Here is a 15313-nt window from a genome sequence, read left to right on the forward strand (position 1 = left end):
GAATGAACGACTCAATGACTCGCTTAATAAAACCGCTTATCACCTGCATTTGCGCTCACTATCGACAAACCAATCCCCCGGGAGAGTGTCCGCCCCACCGGTTGAGAACCACTGCTCTAGAGGACGCAGCGTGGAGTTGCCTTTCGAAAGGGAACGTCTCAGGTTATGCATGTAACCATGGTTCCCTGAAAATAGTGAACCAGATGCTGCGTCCTCTAGCGGGTGCTAGAGGGGACTAATCGAAAGGGAACTAATACATCCTATTGTATTTCAAGGTGTTTTGTAACAATGTATAAGAATTGCTATTAGAATTACCCAAAAAAGAGGTCCAATGACATTATACTCTACTGTACGTATGTTAGAAATGAATTCAGAAAAAAATGCAATGAATGCATAAATATAAATCAGTAAGGGCAACCATTATACTAGCTATTGCCATCCTCAATAAAAGTCCACAACTCTTTCTTTCAACATATTTTGTAGTACATATTTTATTTTTTAGTGCTGCAAGCAGCCTAATAAAAAATGGAATAAAGATAATACAAATTTGTCTGGCTAGATGGCTGAAATGTGTTCAAAATGTTTGACAGCCTTTCCTAATACCCATCCATTGGCTCTGTAAATTTCATAAATAATCTTTTCACTAATTATAGAGCTCTGGAATACTTGATTCTGATTGGTCAGTCAGATATTTACTAATGTTTGTTATTGTCCTTTACTATATATCAGAGCATTTACAGTATATGGTTAATTGAAATTGCATGCTCTATGAAGAGCACTTGTGGTGCAGACACACACCCAAATTCAAATTTTTTTGAAAGAGCTCAGCTGTTTTTGTAGAGTGCAACATGCATCTTTAAGACACAATCCCTTTCAAACTGATCCCCTCAGACAAGTATACAGAGAATTGCCCGGCCTCGCAGAACTACTCCTATGAGCTGCAGAGCTGTCAGCGTACCTGTCTGTCTCTCGCCTCTGAGCGCCAAAGCTGCAGCCTTGACTTTGTGCCCGTTGATGGATGCACATGTCCGGATGGACTCTACCAGGATGAGAATGGACTGTGTGTACCTATGGAAAAATGCCCATGTTACAACAATGGAGTAACAGTCCAACCTGGCACATCTATCAACATTAAGAATGAACACTGGTGAGTGGATGATATTGGTTTTATGCAGTAGTTGGGTAACACTTTATTTCGATAGTCCACTTTAGACATTCTACTAACAGTAAGTAACTTTGCAACTACATGTCAACTAGCAATCATTAGACTATTAGTAGACTGTCTGCTTAATATATTCTAACACTTTATTTTGATGGGTCCACAACATACAACATACTGACCATGAGAAACTTTGCAAGTATATGTCAACTTGTTCTACTAATTCTACCCTAAACCCAGGGCCGTAACCACCATAGACATCGAGGGGACAAGTACCCCCAATAATTAGAAATTGCCAAATGTCCCCCCCAATATTTGAAATTCTTGTACTTATCTGCTGTCCTCCATTACGCAGCGCTCTTGTTAAGATGACAGAAAAGCTTTAAAAGTAACATTTGCAATCTGCTCTGCCTCAGAGCGCTAACAGCGCTCGTCAAAATAATTGAACTGGCCAATCAAATCAAAGTAGGCGGGGTTTAGTGTTCACAGATGCTGAGGTAAGATGGAAGCTGTAAATCATTTAATGTTTAGTCAACTGTTTTACGATAGAAATGTTAAATGACCGACAGTTATATTCAGTGAAGCAAACTGCTCGACTTTTTTTCTCAAATACGCCCATTTTAAGAGAGAGAGAGAGGAAATGTGCGTGCGTTAATTATCTGCATCTGTTTGTCTGTCCTTGCAAACGATGAAACTGTGAATTTAGTCCTACTTCAAAAACACGTCGTTGCTGAGAAATATAATGTATGGAAACTATTTTATTACAATAAAAGTCGCGGGGTAACGTTAGTGTTGACAAGTTTCTGTGTGCGAGTAACGTTAACGTAATAATCAGAGGCGCGGGAAGTGCAGCACCCCCTGTTTTTTTCTGTGGGCAACTGTTTAACTGTTGGGAATATATTAAAAAAAAAAATCGGATTGTCTATTTAAGTGCAAATAGCCCGGTTGTTGGCAGAGACTATTTGCAGTAAGTCCACCCACAAACGTATGATTGGGATAGTCAAATTTGCAAAAGACAATACTCAGTCGTATGGCGCAGATGGTAAAACGCGTGTCACACTTCTTTTGACACGATCGACCGGGGTTCGAATCTGCCTTTTGGTGAACTTTTTTCTCCCTTTTCAAATATCAAATCACATCAGAAAAACATTTATTTTTTAATAAAAATGAAGGAAATAATCAAAAAGTTGTAAATGAAGTATCGGGTAGGTGTAGGGAGGGCTTTTGTCCCAATCCATTTAATAATTTGAAATAAAATTAAAAGATTACACTCAATAAGTTATTGCATACTGTTTTATAATGTATTACAATGCTGAGGTGCAGATAATTGCCACTATTTGCAATAAGTAAATAGCAGAATATCCTGCTATTTTAACATAGAATAAATAGAATCTAAAGCTATTTTGCACTGTGTAAATAGCATATCACTAAAAAATAATGCTATTTTCACTTAATGTAAATTGCCTCTTTCGCAACCCCCCCAATTATATATATATATATATATATATATATATATATACAAAATTGTTCCCCCCCAATGTTCAAGACATGGTTACGGCCTTGCCTAAACCTACCCAAACAGTCTACTCTGAGAGTTAGTAGACATGTAGTTACAAATTAATGAGAATTAGTTGACATGTAGTTGACATGTAGAATGTCTAAAGTGGACTATCCAAATAAAGTGTAACCAGTAGTTGTAAAGATTTAAAACTGTTGAAATATACACTTTCCAAACTGTGATGTTAAAACCTAAGACTTTCTATCCAGTGTTTGTGTGAATGGAACATTCCGCTGTCTGTCCTGGAAACTTCCAATTGTGGGTAAGAAAAAACACTTTTGGATACCTCTCTTTTACACCCAGAACTTTAAACAGGTTAAAGGAATGTGTGATGATCAAAATGATGCCACAAATGATGTTAACTTGTATTGAATTAATTATGTTGAGTTAACTATAATTGTGGTCACACAAAAATAATTATCCTATCAGATGTTTGCATAGTGAAATTAAATGCCTGTCCATTGTTTAGAAATAAACTCCAGTTTCTTACGTCTCCAAATGTGGTTGCCAATATAAAACTTTTTACTGTGAGTCTTTTTTTTCACTGTCTGGTATCTTTTGCAGAGTGTTCTCCTCCAAAGGTTTTCTTCAACTGCAGTACAGCACGTCCAGATGAACATGGATTGTTGTGTGCACAGACTTGTTTGCAAAAGGAAATTGATTGTGTAAGCCCAGTTTCCAATTTGTCTTTTCTCATTTCGCCTTTATCCTGCTAATGTCTTTTCCAAGGGTGAAACAGCTTTTCACCTGGCAGTGATTGAAGAGGTAGTTTAAAAGTATTTTCCAGTGCTAATTGATGGTTACTAAAACACTCCAGTAGCACAGTGCCATATTATAAGCCAAGTGCTCTCGTTTTCATCGACTTCAGTGGGTTTTATTGCAACTTCAGAACTTCAATTAATGTGCCTATTTCAGAATTAAACATATCCTCAGAGATCTCCACTACAGTGTGAAAAAAAAAAGCCTGGTCTCTCTTGTAGAAATGGAATGAATTCTATTAATTCCACTTTTAGCAAATATATAAAAAAAAAAGTTCACAAATGTACCAGATACAAATATGATGTAGTTTCATTTATTATTTTGCATTTTATTTATTCATTTGATACATTTAGATTATTGTATTTTTTAGAATTACCTTGTTTTTTTAGAACTGTTTTTCTAGAATTGTAAAAAAAAAAAAAAAATACAAAACCCTGGGTTTTAAACTTAGATATGTTTTGAGTTGCAAAAATGTAGAACCTTGTTGTAAATGTTTGTATAATATTTAGCTATTCCCTATTTGTGGAAAGTGCTAGTTAATCTTTTTTATACTGATTATAAAATGTTTTTCAAATATTTACTCCCACAGATCTGTCAGTATTGTTTTTTTCTCTCTCTCTCTTTCTCTCTTCTACTCTGTTGTCTATGATCTTCCTCTTCCATACCCACAGTTCTCGCAGGACTGTGAATCTGGCTGCCAGTGTCCTGCAGGTCTACTTGATGATGGCAGAGGAAACTGTGTTAAACCTTATGACTGTCCATGTCCTCACAACGGACAGTTTTATGCACCAGGGACTGAGATAACCGTAGACTGCAATAACTGGTGTGTAGTCTTTTCCACGGCTAATTAGCACGTTTTGTAACGTTACATGGAATGCTAAGCCATAATACTAGACTCACACAGAATCTACACCTGGATAATTCTACTAAAATATCAATGTCTATTATTCAAAAACAGACCCCACCACTTTTTTTTTTTTGTAATATATATTATAATTGGGACCATATGCACTCCCCTCCTGATGTCTGGGCATTCCTGTTACTCAAATAGTAGATGCTAGCAGGTCATAGGTTTGATTACCATGGAATGTATGATGAAATAAATATGATAAAATGTATACCTTGAATTGAATGTAGTTCACTTTGAATAAAAGCTAGTTGGGTTTTTAGAACACTGTGGATTCATATAGATTCAAGTCCACTTTCTGTATTACTTTGTTACAGCACTTGTCAACACGGAACATGGACATGCACAAAAAATATCTGTCCAGGCGTCTGCACAATATATGGAAGTGGACATTATAAAACTTTTGATCAGCAGAGATTTGGCTTTAGGGGAGAGTGCAGTTATATAGCAGCTCAGGTACCACCAGTCAAGTACTTTTATTTTCTGTGCACCTTTACTGTGCCTATGAGACATACGACTTACTATCATACTGACACTACAGCGTTTAATATAATGCTTTTTCTTCATTAAAAATAAACCACTTTATTCAGGAGGCAGCACGAGGGGTGGCATAATGTATGTTTTTGTCTTGTTGTTGTTTGTAATGTAATGTCCTTTTGTTTTTAAGGACAAATGTGGTAATAAGACAGGAATTTTTCATGTAATCACTGAGAATATTCCTTGTGGAACAACAGGGACAACATGCTCAAAGGCTGTTATCATCCTTTTGGGGGTAAGTTTATATTTCTATATGAACTCTGTATGAATAAACTTGAATAGCATGCAAAGTTCAATACAACACATGTTGCATTCACTGTTAAAATAAGGGATATCTTTAGTATCTATCCCACATTATTGTATTTTTTATTTTTTTACTAATTTAAACTCTTACAAACTCTTACAGAGAACTAAGCTAGAGCTTTATGGTGGGACTGTAACAGCCTTTGACACTGAAAGTGGCCCACAGATCAATTACAATATGGAAAAAATTGGGATGTACCTTGTAATTGATGCTGACATCGGATTGACGATTTTGTGGGACCGCAAAACAACTGTCCGCATCATTCTGCAACCTCAACACATGGTTAGTTGAATTAAGATATAATCTAGAATTCATTCCACTATTGCATACTGTAAAATACAGTACTTATCGAAAGTTTGAGAATATTTATTTTTAAATGTTTTTAATGAAATGCTCACCATTTATGTGCTCAAAAAATACAGTACAGGTACTAATATTATGAAATAGTATTAGAATTTAAAGTAACTGTTTTCTATTGTAATATATTTTAAAATATAATTTATTCCTGTGAACTCCAAAGATATGTAATCTTTATGTCTTCACAGGGAGGCGTTTGTGGACTATGTGGAAATTTCAATGGGAATGGAAAAGATGACTTCACTACTCAAGGCAGTTTGCAAACCACAGATATAATGGAGTTTGTCGACAGCTGGAAAGTGTTAGGCACCTGCCCTGATGCTGCACCAGACTTTGACCCATGCTTTAAGAACCTTGAACGAGAGCCATGGGCAAAACTACAATGTAGCATCGTAAAGGACCCTGCAGGGGCATTCAAACATTGCCATAACAAGGTACAGTTTGAAAGCATATTAAATCAATAAAGGAAGTTCCCTATAATGTGGTATACAGGAATTCAGCATAAAAGATGGAAATGCTTGTTCCAACAGGTGGATCCAAACCCATATTATGAGAACTGTGTAAAGGACTCATGTGCATGTGACACAGGTGGAGATTGTGAGTGCTTCTGTACAGCTGTTGCAGCTTATGCTCAAGCCTGCATTGAGGCAGGTGTTTGTGTGGACTGGAGAACCCCAGAGATGTGCCGTAAGCATCTTTAACGCTAATATACAAATGTGAATTTTCATGCAGATATAGAATCTAAAAGCACCATTCCGCTTTTACTGTGATTGAACTGTATTTAATTTAATCTGTGTGTATGTGTTCATACTTATGTATGTACATATTCCCCTATCAGCTGTGTACTGTGACTACTACAATAAACCAGAAAGATGCACATGGCATTATAATCCTTGTGGTCTACCTTGCTACAAAACCTGTCGCAAACCTCTTGGGATCTGCAATAACGCTTTACCCAACCTGGAAGGTGAGTTTTCAAAGACTGAGTATACATAGTACACAACAGATGTTTCTTGGACTTATATGTAGCGCTAAACATTTTTAATGATTGTTAAGTTTAGGGATCATAGTTAATGGGCCACGTTCATGAACCAACATTTTTTTTTCTTTTTAATGCAGGATGTTATCCAAAATGTCCAAAGGACAAACCCATTTTTGATGAGCAAAATCAGGTCTGTGTGAAGGAGTGTATTCCCACATGCTATGTCAATGGAATTGAGTACAAGCCTGAAGAGAGTATACCAACTGATAAGTCCTGTCATGAGTGGTATGGACCATGATGTAGACCCTGACAAAGTACAAAGCATAAATATCTGTGGGTGGTTCCTCCACCTGTTACTCTTATTCAAATGACCTAATATGTGACATTCCTTTGACAGCATCTGTAAAGAACATGGCAATATACAATGTTTTCAAACACCTGGTAAGCAAAATACTAAACACAGAAAAAAATTTTTGTAGTTTAAATCCTGACAAATAGTTACCATTTTCTTTTCTTTATGTATTTTAATGCTTAAAATGAGCTAAAAAAATTGATTTGCATCTTACAGGGTGCTGTAATTATGGTGGAAAACAATATGGCCACAACGACACCATTTACAACATTAAGGATGACATGGGAATGTGCTATTATGCAGTTTGTATAAATGCCACTGTGATCACATCACAGAAACCCTGCACAACACCACCTACTCCTACGCTACATGTGTCAACAGAAACTCCACCTGTTACTATTACAAGTACTAGCACAACACCTTCAACATTTACAACCGCTTCCACTACTACAACTTCCACTACGCCACCTGAGTCAACAGAAACATCAACTGTAACTAGTACAAGTACTAGCACAACACCTTCGACATTTACAACCACCTCCACTACTACAACTACTCCTACACCACCTGTGTCAACAGAAACGCCACCTGTAACTAGTACGAGTACTAGCACAACACCTTCAACATTTACAACCACTTCCACTACTACAACTACTCCTATGCCACCTGAGTCAACAGAAACGCCCCCTGTAACTAGTACAAGTACTAGCACAACCCCTTCGACATTTACAACCTCGTCCACTACTACAACTTCCACTACGCCACCTGAGTCAACAGAAACATCACCTGTAATTAGTACAAGTACTAGCACAACACCTTCGACATTTACAACCACCTCCACTACTACAACTACTCCTACACCACCTGTGTCAACAGAAACGCCACCTGTAACTAGTACGAGTACTAGCACAACACCTTCAACATTTACAACCACTTCCACTACTACAACTACTCCTATGCCACCTGAGTCAACAGAAACGCCCCCTGTAACTAGTACAAGTACTAGCACAACACCTTCAACATTTACAACCACTTCCACTACTACAACTTCCACTACGCCACCTGAGTCAACAGAAACATCACCTGTAACTAGTACAAGTACTAGCACAACACCTTCGACATTTACAACCACCTCCACTACTACAACTACTCCTATGCCACCTGAGTCAACAGAAACGCCCCCTGTAACTAGTACAAGTACTAGCACAACACCTTCGACATTTACAACCTCGTCCACTACTACAACTTCCACTACGCCACCTGAGTCAACAGAAACATCACCTGTAATTAGTACAAGTACTAGCACAACACCTTCGACATTTACAACCACCTCCACTACTACAACTACTCCTACACCACCTGTGTCAACAGAACGCCACCTGTAACTAGTACAGTACTAGCACAACACCTTCAACATTTACAACCACTTCCACTACTACAACTACTCCTATGCCACCTGAGTCAACAGAAACGCCCCCTGTAACTAGTACAAGTACTAGCACAACACCTTCAACATTTACAACCACTTCCACTACTACAACTTCCACTACGCCACCTGAGTCAACAGAAACATCACCTGTAACTAGTACAAGTACTAGCACAACACCTTCGACATTTACAACCACCTCCACTACTACAACTACTCCTATGCCACCTGAGTCAACAGAAACGCCCCCTGTAACTAGTACAAGTACTAGCACAACACCTTCGACATTTACAACCTCCTCCACTACAGATACTCCTATGCCACCAACGGAAACGCCACCTGTAACTAGTACGAGTACTAGCACAACACCTTCAACATTTACAACCACTTCCACTACTACAACTACTCCTATGTCACCTGAGTCAACAGAAACGCCCCCTGTAACTAGTACGAGTACCACAACTACTCCTACACCACCTGAGTCAACAGAAACGCCACCTGTAACTAGTACAACTTCTAGCACAACACCATCGACATTTACAACCTCCTCCACTCCTACAACTACTCCTACGCCACCAACAGAAACACCACCTGTAACTAGTACGAGTACTAGCACAACACCTTCAACATTTACAACCACTTACACAACTACAACTACTCCCACGCCACCTGAGTCAACAGAAACGCCCCCTGTAACTAGTACAAGTACTAGCACAACACCTTCGACATTTACAACCTCGTCCACTACTACAACTACTCCTATGCCACCTGAGTCAACAGAAACGCCACCTGTAACTAGTACAACTTCTAGCACAACACCTTCGACATTTACAACCTCCTCCACTACAGCTACTCCTATGCCACCAACAGAAACGCCACCTGTAACTAGTACGAGTACTAGCACAACACCTTCAACATTTACAACCACTTCCACTACTACAACTACTCCTATGCCACCTGAGTCAACAGAAACGCCCCCTGTAACTAGTACAAGTACTAGCACAACACCTTCGACATTTACAACCTCGTCCACTACTACAACTACTCCTATGCCACCTGAGTCAATAGAAACGCCACCTGTGACTAGTACGAGTACCACAACTACTCCTACACCACCTGAGTCAACAGAAACGCCCCCTGTAACTAGTACAAGTACTAGCACAACACCTTCAACATTTACAACCTCGTCCACTACTACAACTACTCCTACACCACCTGAGTCAACAGAAACGCCACCTGTAACTAGTACAACTTCTAGCACAACACCATCGACATTTATAACCTCCTCCACTACAGCTACTCCTATGCCACCAACAGAACGCCACCTGTAACTAGTACGAGTACTAGCACAACACCTTCAACATTTACAACCACTTCCACTACTACAACTACTCCTATGCCACCTGAGTCAACAGAAACGCCCCCTGTAACTAGTACAAGTACTAGCACAACACCTTCGACATTTACAACCTCGTCCACTACTACAACTACTCCTATGCCACCTGAGTCAATAGAAACGCCACCTGTGACTAGTACGAGTACCACAACTACTCCTACACCACCTGAGTCAACAGAAACGCCCCCTGTAACTAGTACAAGTACTAGCACAACACCTTCAACATTTACAACCTCGTCCACTACTACAACTACTCCTACACCACCTGAGTCAACAGAAACGCCACCTGTAACTAGTACAACTTCTAGCACAACACCATCGACATTTATAACCTCCTCCACTCCTACAACTACTCCTACGCCACCAACAGAAACGCCACCTGTAACTAGTACGAGTACTAGCACGACACCTTCAACATTTACAACTACTCCCACGCCACCTGAGTCAACAGAAACGCCCCCTGTAACTAGTACAAGTACTAGCACAACACCTTCGACATTTACAACCTCGTCCACTACTACAACTACTCCTATGCCACCTGAGTCAACAGAAACGCCACCTGTAACTAGTACAACTTCTAGCACAACACCATCGACATTTACAACCTCCTCCACTCCTACAACTACTCCTCGCCACCAACAGAACGCCACCTGTAACTAGTGCAGTACTAGCACGACACCTTCAACATTTACAACCACTTACACAACTACAACTACTCCCGCCACCTGAGTCAACAGAAACGCCACCTGTAATTAGTACGGGTACTAGCACAACACCTTCGACATTTACAACCTCGTCCACCACAACTACTCCTATGCCACCAACAGAAACGCCACCTGTAACTAGTACGAGTACTAGCACAACACCTTCAACATTTACAACTACTTCCACTACTACAACTACTCCTATGCCACCTGAGTCAACAGAACGCCCCTGTAACTAGTACAAGTACTAGCACAACACCTTCGACATTTACAACCTCGTCCACTACTACAACTACTCCTACGCCACCTGGGTCAACAGAAACGCCCCCTGTAACTAGTACAAGTACTAGCACAACACCTTCAACATTTACAACCACTTCCACTACTACAACTACTCCTACACCACCTGAGTCAACAGAAACGCCACCTGTAACTAGTACAACTTCTAGCACAACACCATCGACATTTATAACCTCCTCCACTCCTACAACTACTCCTACGCCACCAACAGAAACGCCCCCTGTAACTAGTACGAGTACTAGCACGACACCTTCAACATTTACAACTACTCCCACGCCACCTGAGTCAACAGAAACGCCCCCTGTAACTAGTACAAGTACTAGCACAACACCTTCGACATTTACAACCTCGTCCACTACTACAACTACTCCTATGCCACCTGAGTCAACAGAAACGCCACCTGTAACTAGTACAACTTCTAGCACAACACCATCGACATTTACAACCTCCTCCACTCCTACAACTACTCCTACGCCACCAACAGAAACGCCACCTGTAACTAGTACGAGTACTAGCACGACACCTTCAACATTTACAACCACTTACACAACTACAACTACTCCCACGCCACCTGAGTCAACAGAAACGCCACCTGTAATTAGTACAGGTACTAGCACAACACCTTCGACATTTACAACCTCGTCCACCACAACTACTCCTATGCCACCAACAGAAACGCCACCTGTAACTAGTACGAGTACTAGCACAACACCTTCAACATTTACAACCACTTCCACTACTACAACTACTCCTATGCCACCTGAGTCAACAGAAACGCCCCCTGTAACTAGTACAAGTACTAGCACAACACCTTCGACATTTACAACCTCGTCCACTACTACAACTACTCCTACGCCACCTGGGTCAACAGAAACGCCCCCTGTAACTAGTACAAGTACTAGCACAACACCTTCGACATTTACAACCACTTCCACTACTACAACTACTCCTATGCCACCTGAGTCAACAGAACCGCCACCTGTGACTAGCACGAGTACTACAACTATTCCTACGCCACCTGGGTCAACAGAAACGCCACCTGTAACAAGTACAAGCACAACACTTTCGACATTTACAACTTCTTCCACTACTACAACTACTCCTACGCCACCTGTGTCAACAGAAACGCCACCTCTAACTAGTATAAGAACTAGCACAACACCTTCAACATTTACAAACACTTCCACTACTACAAAACGTCCCCCTTTGGAATATCCACAAACTGTTAAAACAACTGCTCCTACACCATTTGCACCTACACCTATAAGTACTCCACTATGTTTTTGTGTAGTTCAAGGAAGACAATATAAGCCTGGTTAGTAACTGTACATTGAATTTATCAAACCAATAATATTTTCTACAATTGTCTGAAACACTTCTGTTGTAGAGGTATTTTGATTACTTTCCCTTTTTTATAGGAGAGTCAATATTGGATCAGAAGCACATTGGCTCAGGGATTTGTCTGACCATGATCTGCTCCATAAGCTGTGCAATTCAGAACAGCACTGAGCCATGTCCATCACCTAGACCTCCTCCACAATATGACTGTCCTAAATGGAACAAAAATGTAAAATATACATATGCATTTAATATATACATTCTTTCTGTTTTTGATTACACAAATATGGTGTCATTTCATAGTACACTGTAAAAAAAAAATGCTAACCTGCAATTATTACATTGAAGAACTATTCCTATCTGATCTTAGCCTTAAATGTAGTTTTGCTGGTGTAACCTAATATATTTAGGTTGATTCAGTTACTACATGAAGCACATTTTTAAGTTATCTTTTTTCAGTGTAAGAATTTATAAGTACAAAATACGATGTATTTTCAAGAATAAATTTATTTATGAATGTTCTTCATGCCAGTTTTGAAATACCCCAAGGTAGCAACAAATTAATGCAATTAAATTTGCCTTTAATCAGATTCTCTAATTCTATAACTTTCTGCAATGTTTCTAGACTAACGAGACCTTCAGCATATCTGACTGCTCCATGGCAAAGTGCATAAAGGGAGACGTCATCGAGATTGTACCTTTGCAATGTCCTCTGCTCCAGAACATCACCTGTGAAAATTATCAGCCAACAGTGCTGGTCTATGATAAGTGCCAATATTGCCAGAAATACGCCTGTGATTGTAAGTAAACTGTTCCTTCTCTAGTTCTAACTTTGAGGTTGTCATCAGGAGTCACTGAAATGTATAATAATGTCCTCTTTCCTGGCTCATTGTACATGTAGACTGTACATAAGGTGAAGTGGATGCCATTTATGCCACCAAAGCATACATTATTCACTACTCCACCAAAGGGTCTGCTCAGTCCTATGGTCTACCATTCTAAATTTAGTTCCTATTCTAATCTAACTCAGCTGATGATATTTGGAACTGTAAATATACTTTTCAACCAAATTCAATATCCTGATCCTGCATTGACAACAGGACAAAACATTATAAACATTATAAGCAATATAATTATGCTGTGCTTATGGTAGTGCTAGAAGGTTTGATTGTGAAACCTCAGATGGGTCTGAGGCCTACTGGAATAACTTGGTTCATAACCTTTTTTTTTTGTAGGCTTTTGTCAAGGCTGGGGTAACTCACATTACATCACATTTGATGGACTCTTATACAGTTATCAAGGAAAGTGCACTTATATATTAATGGAGGAAATTAGGCCTCGATACCATTTGAAGATCTACATTGATAATAGCTACTGTGACATTGGTGAGCGTGCATCTTGTCCCAGATCTATTTCTGTGTCTTACAGTGATCAAGTAATCACACTTAGGAATCACGTTGGAGGTGCAGGTTTAGAGGTGAGACCTAAAGTAAGATTGCAAAAAGACTTTGTGTGTGTTTGGTCTGCACTGTATTACAAATGTGTTGGTTTTCTGTGTGGTTGCCTGTTTTTCTATAAGGCTCTGAAGGACAATGTTAAGCTAACACTGCCATATGCTCACAATGGTGTGAAAGTAATAAGCTCAGGACTAGACGACTTGTTCCTGAGTATTCCAGAGCTGAATGTTGATTTAACATTCAGAGCCCTTGGCTTTAGCATCAATCTGCCATTCCAGCATTTTGGAAACAACACACAAGGCCACTGTGGTAAGTCAGCACATTAAAATAAAATGTTTAAAGGGTTAAGGAGGTCATATCAGTGAGATGTTTGTTTTTGTGCATTATTAATCTAAATTATTCCAAATAATTCCCACTAAGGAACATGCAACAACAACCAGGCTGATGACTGCATGATTCCTGGAGGGATCTTGGTCAATGACTGTGAAGTGATGGCGGATTACTGGCCAGCCAGTGGTGTGAATGGCAAAAATTGCCAACCAACTCCAAAATTCCCAGTCTTGAATATATCCCCACCCACACCAAAGACACCATGCCGAGCCCAGTCTGAATGCAACCTTCTCGAGAGCAAGTGAGTACATGAGGTGTAATTAAAAAAAGTGCAACAAACTTTATGTGATTGTTTCCATAGTAATATTTGTCCTTTCCATCATCTGTTCTTCATTCTGAACTTCCTCAGGCTGTTCGAAGCATGTCATTCCCACGTGCCCCCTAAAAACTTCTTTTTAGCTTGTCAGTTGGATAGTTGTAATACGAACAACCCCATGGTGTGTGCCAGTCTTCAGAGCTATGCAAGTGCTTGCTCCCAGGTCGGAGTCTGCATACACTGGAGGAACTACACTAAACATTGCAGTAAGTTCATTGCTATACTAAACCGATTTAGTTTAAAGGGGTCATATGATGTGATTTAAAGTTTTCCTTTCTCTTTGGAGTGTTACAAGCTGTTCATGCATAGATAAGATCCCTAAAGTTGCAAAGACTAAAGTCCCAAAACCAAAGAGATATTCTTTATAAAAGTTAAGACTTGTCCACGCCCTCCTAAAGCGGCTCATTTAAACACGCCCCCATGTCTACGTCACTGTATGAGAAGATTTGCATAACACCACCCAAATGTATACACAAAGAAAGAGGGTGTGATTTTTATTCTCGCAGTAGTATTGTTGCTGCCATTGTCGCCATGTACTGGAGACGCTGTGTTTTGTTGTGAAAGTGAAAGTACTTTGTTTGGGCTTCCAAAAGAGGAAATCAGAGAAATCAGTGGTTAAGTTGTATTTACAACACTGTTCCAGAACAGTTCAACCCAAATATTAGAGTGTGTGCAGCACATTTTACGGAGGACTATTTCCTGAACCTGGGAGAGTAGCCTACAGTGCTGTGCACAAAGGCTGTTTCTATAAAGTGGGACAATTCCAACTTTGCAAGGACAGTCTGGCACTTTTGACTCACAGCCTGTAAGTATGTATTCATATTTAAAGAATTTGTCACTGACTATTCAAACGCGAGTTTTGAGCTGTGTAGAATAGTGCTTGTTTGTTGTTTCTCCGATCACAAATGCAGACATGGTAATGTTTACGCAGCACAATGCAACGCATTACAATGCAATCACACTACAAGCAATACAAAACTATAATGCTATAAGAAATGGAAAAGATGAATTCATTGTTTACCTGGGTCTTCAGTCTATGATTAGCTCACCTCTTATCTGACAAGTCTTCAG

General features: G+C 39.6%; 2 protein-coding genes across 2 annotated transcripts in view; both read left to right on the forward strand.

Moving 5' to 3' along the window:
* Nucleotides 1-15313, forward strand: part of LOC131533840 (mucin-2-like) — a 28375-nt gene that overhangs the window by 7296 nt on the left and 5766 nt on the right. The window contains exons 17-38 of the mRNA XM_058766272.1: nt 892-1147; nt 2927-2979; nt 3282-3382; nt 4148-4299; nt 4701-4839; nt 5051-5155; nt 5327-5506; nt 5770-6015; nt 6112-6268; nt 6420-6548; nt 6701-6848; nt 6961-7004; nt 7132-8296; nt 8403-9560; nt 9638-10396; nt 10681-12056; nt 12160-12308; nt 12705-12879; nt 13315-13556; nt 13659-13845; nt 13957-14167; nt 14276-14448. Coding sequence (XP_058622255.1) covers nt 892-1147; nt 2927-2979; nt 3282-3382; nt 4148-4299; nt 4701-4839; nt 5051-5155; nt 5327-5506; nt 5770-6015; nt 6112-6268; nt 6420-6548; nt 6701-6848; nt 6961-7004; nt 7132-8296; nt 8403-9560; nt 9638-10396; nt 10681-12056; nt 12160-12308; nt 12705-12879; nt 13315-13556; nt 13659-13845; nt 13957-14167; nt 14276-14448 — 7305 coding nt within the window. The remainder of the gene's footprint in view (nt 1-891; nt 1148-2926; nt 2980-3281; nt 3383-4147; nt 4300-4700; nt 4840-5050; nt 5156-5326; nt 5507-5769; nt 6016-6111; nt 6269-6419; nt 6549-6700; nt 6849-6960; nt 7005-7131; nt 8297-8402; nt 9561-9637; nt 10397-10680; nt 12057-12159; nt 12309-12704; nt 12880-13314; nt 13557-13658; nt 13846-13956; nt 14168-14275; nt 14449-15313) is intronic.
* On the forward strand, nt 8318-9805 carry LOC131534076 (mucin-2). The gene has a single exon (XM_058766735.1). It carries the CDS (start codon nt 8365-8367, stop codon nt 9670-9672), a length of 1308 nt encoding a protein of 435 aa, XP_058622718.1. The 5' UTR covers nt 8318-8364; the 3' UTR covers nt 9673-9805.

This window comes from Onychostoma macrolepis, chromosome 25 (assembly GCF_012432095.1).
Source record: "Onychostoma macrolepis isolate SWU-2019 chromosome 25, ASM1243209v1, whole genome shotgun sequence".
NCBI classification, from domain to species: Eukaryota; Metazoa; Chordata; class Actinopteri; order Cypriniformes; family Cyprinidae; genus Onychostoma; species Onychostoma macrolepis.

What these genes read in the sequence shown, in the direction of transcription:
- LOC131534076 (XM_058766735.1), top strand. Translation starts at nt 8,365, where the DNA reads ATGCCACCTGAGTCAACAGAAACGCCCCCTGTAACTAGTACAAGTACT.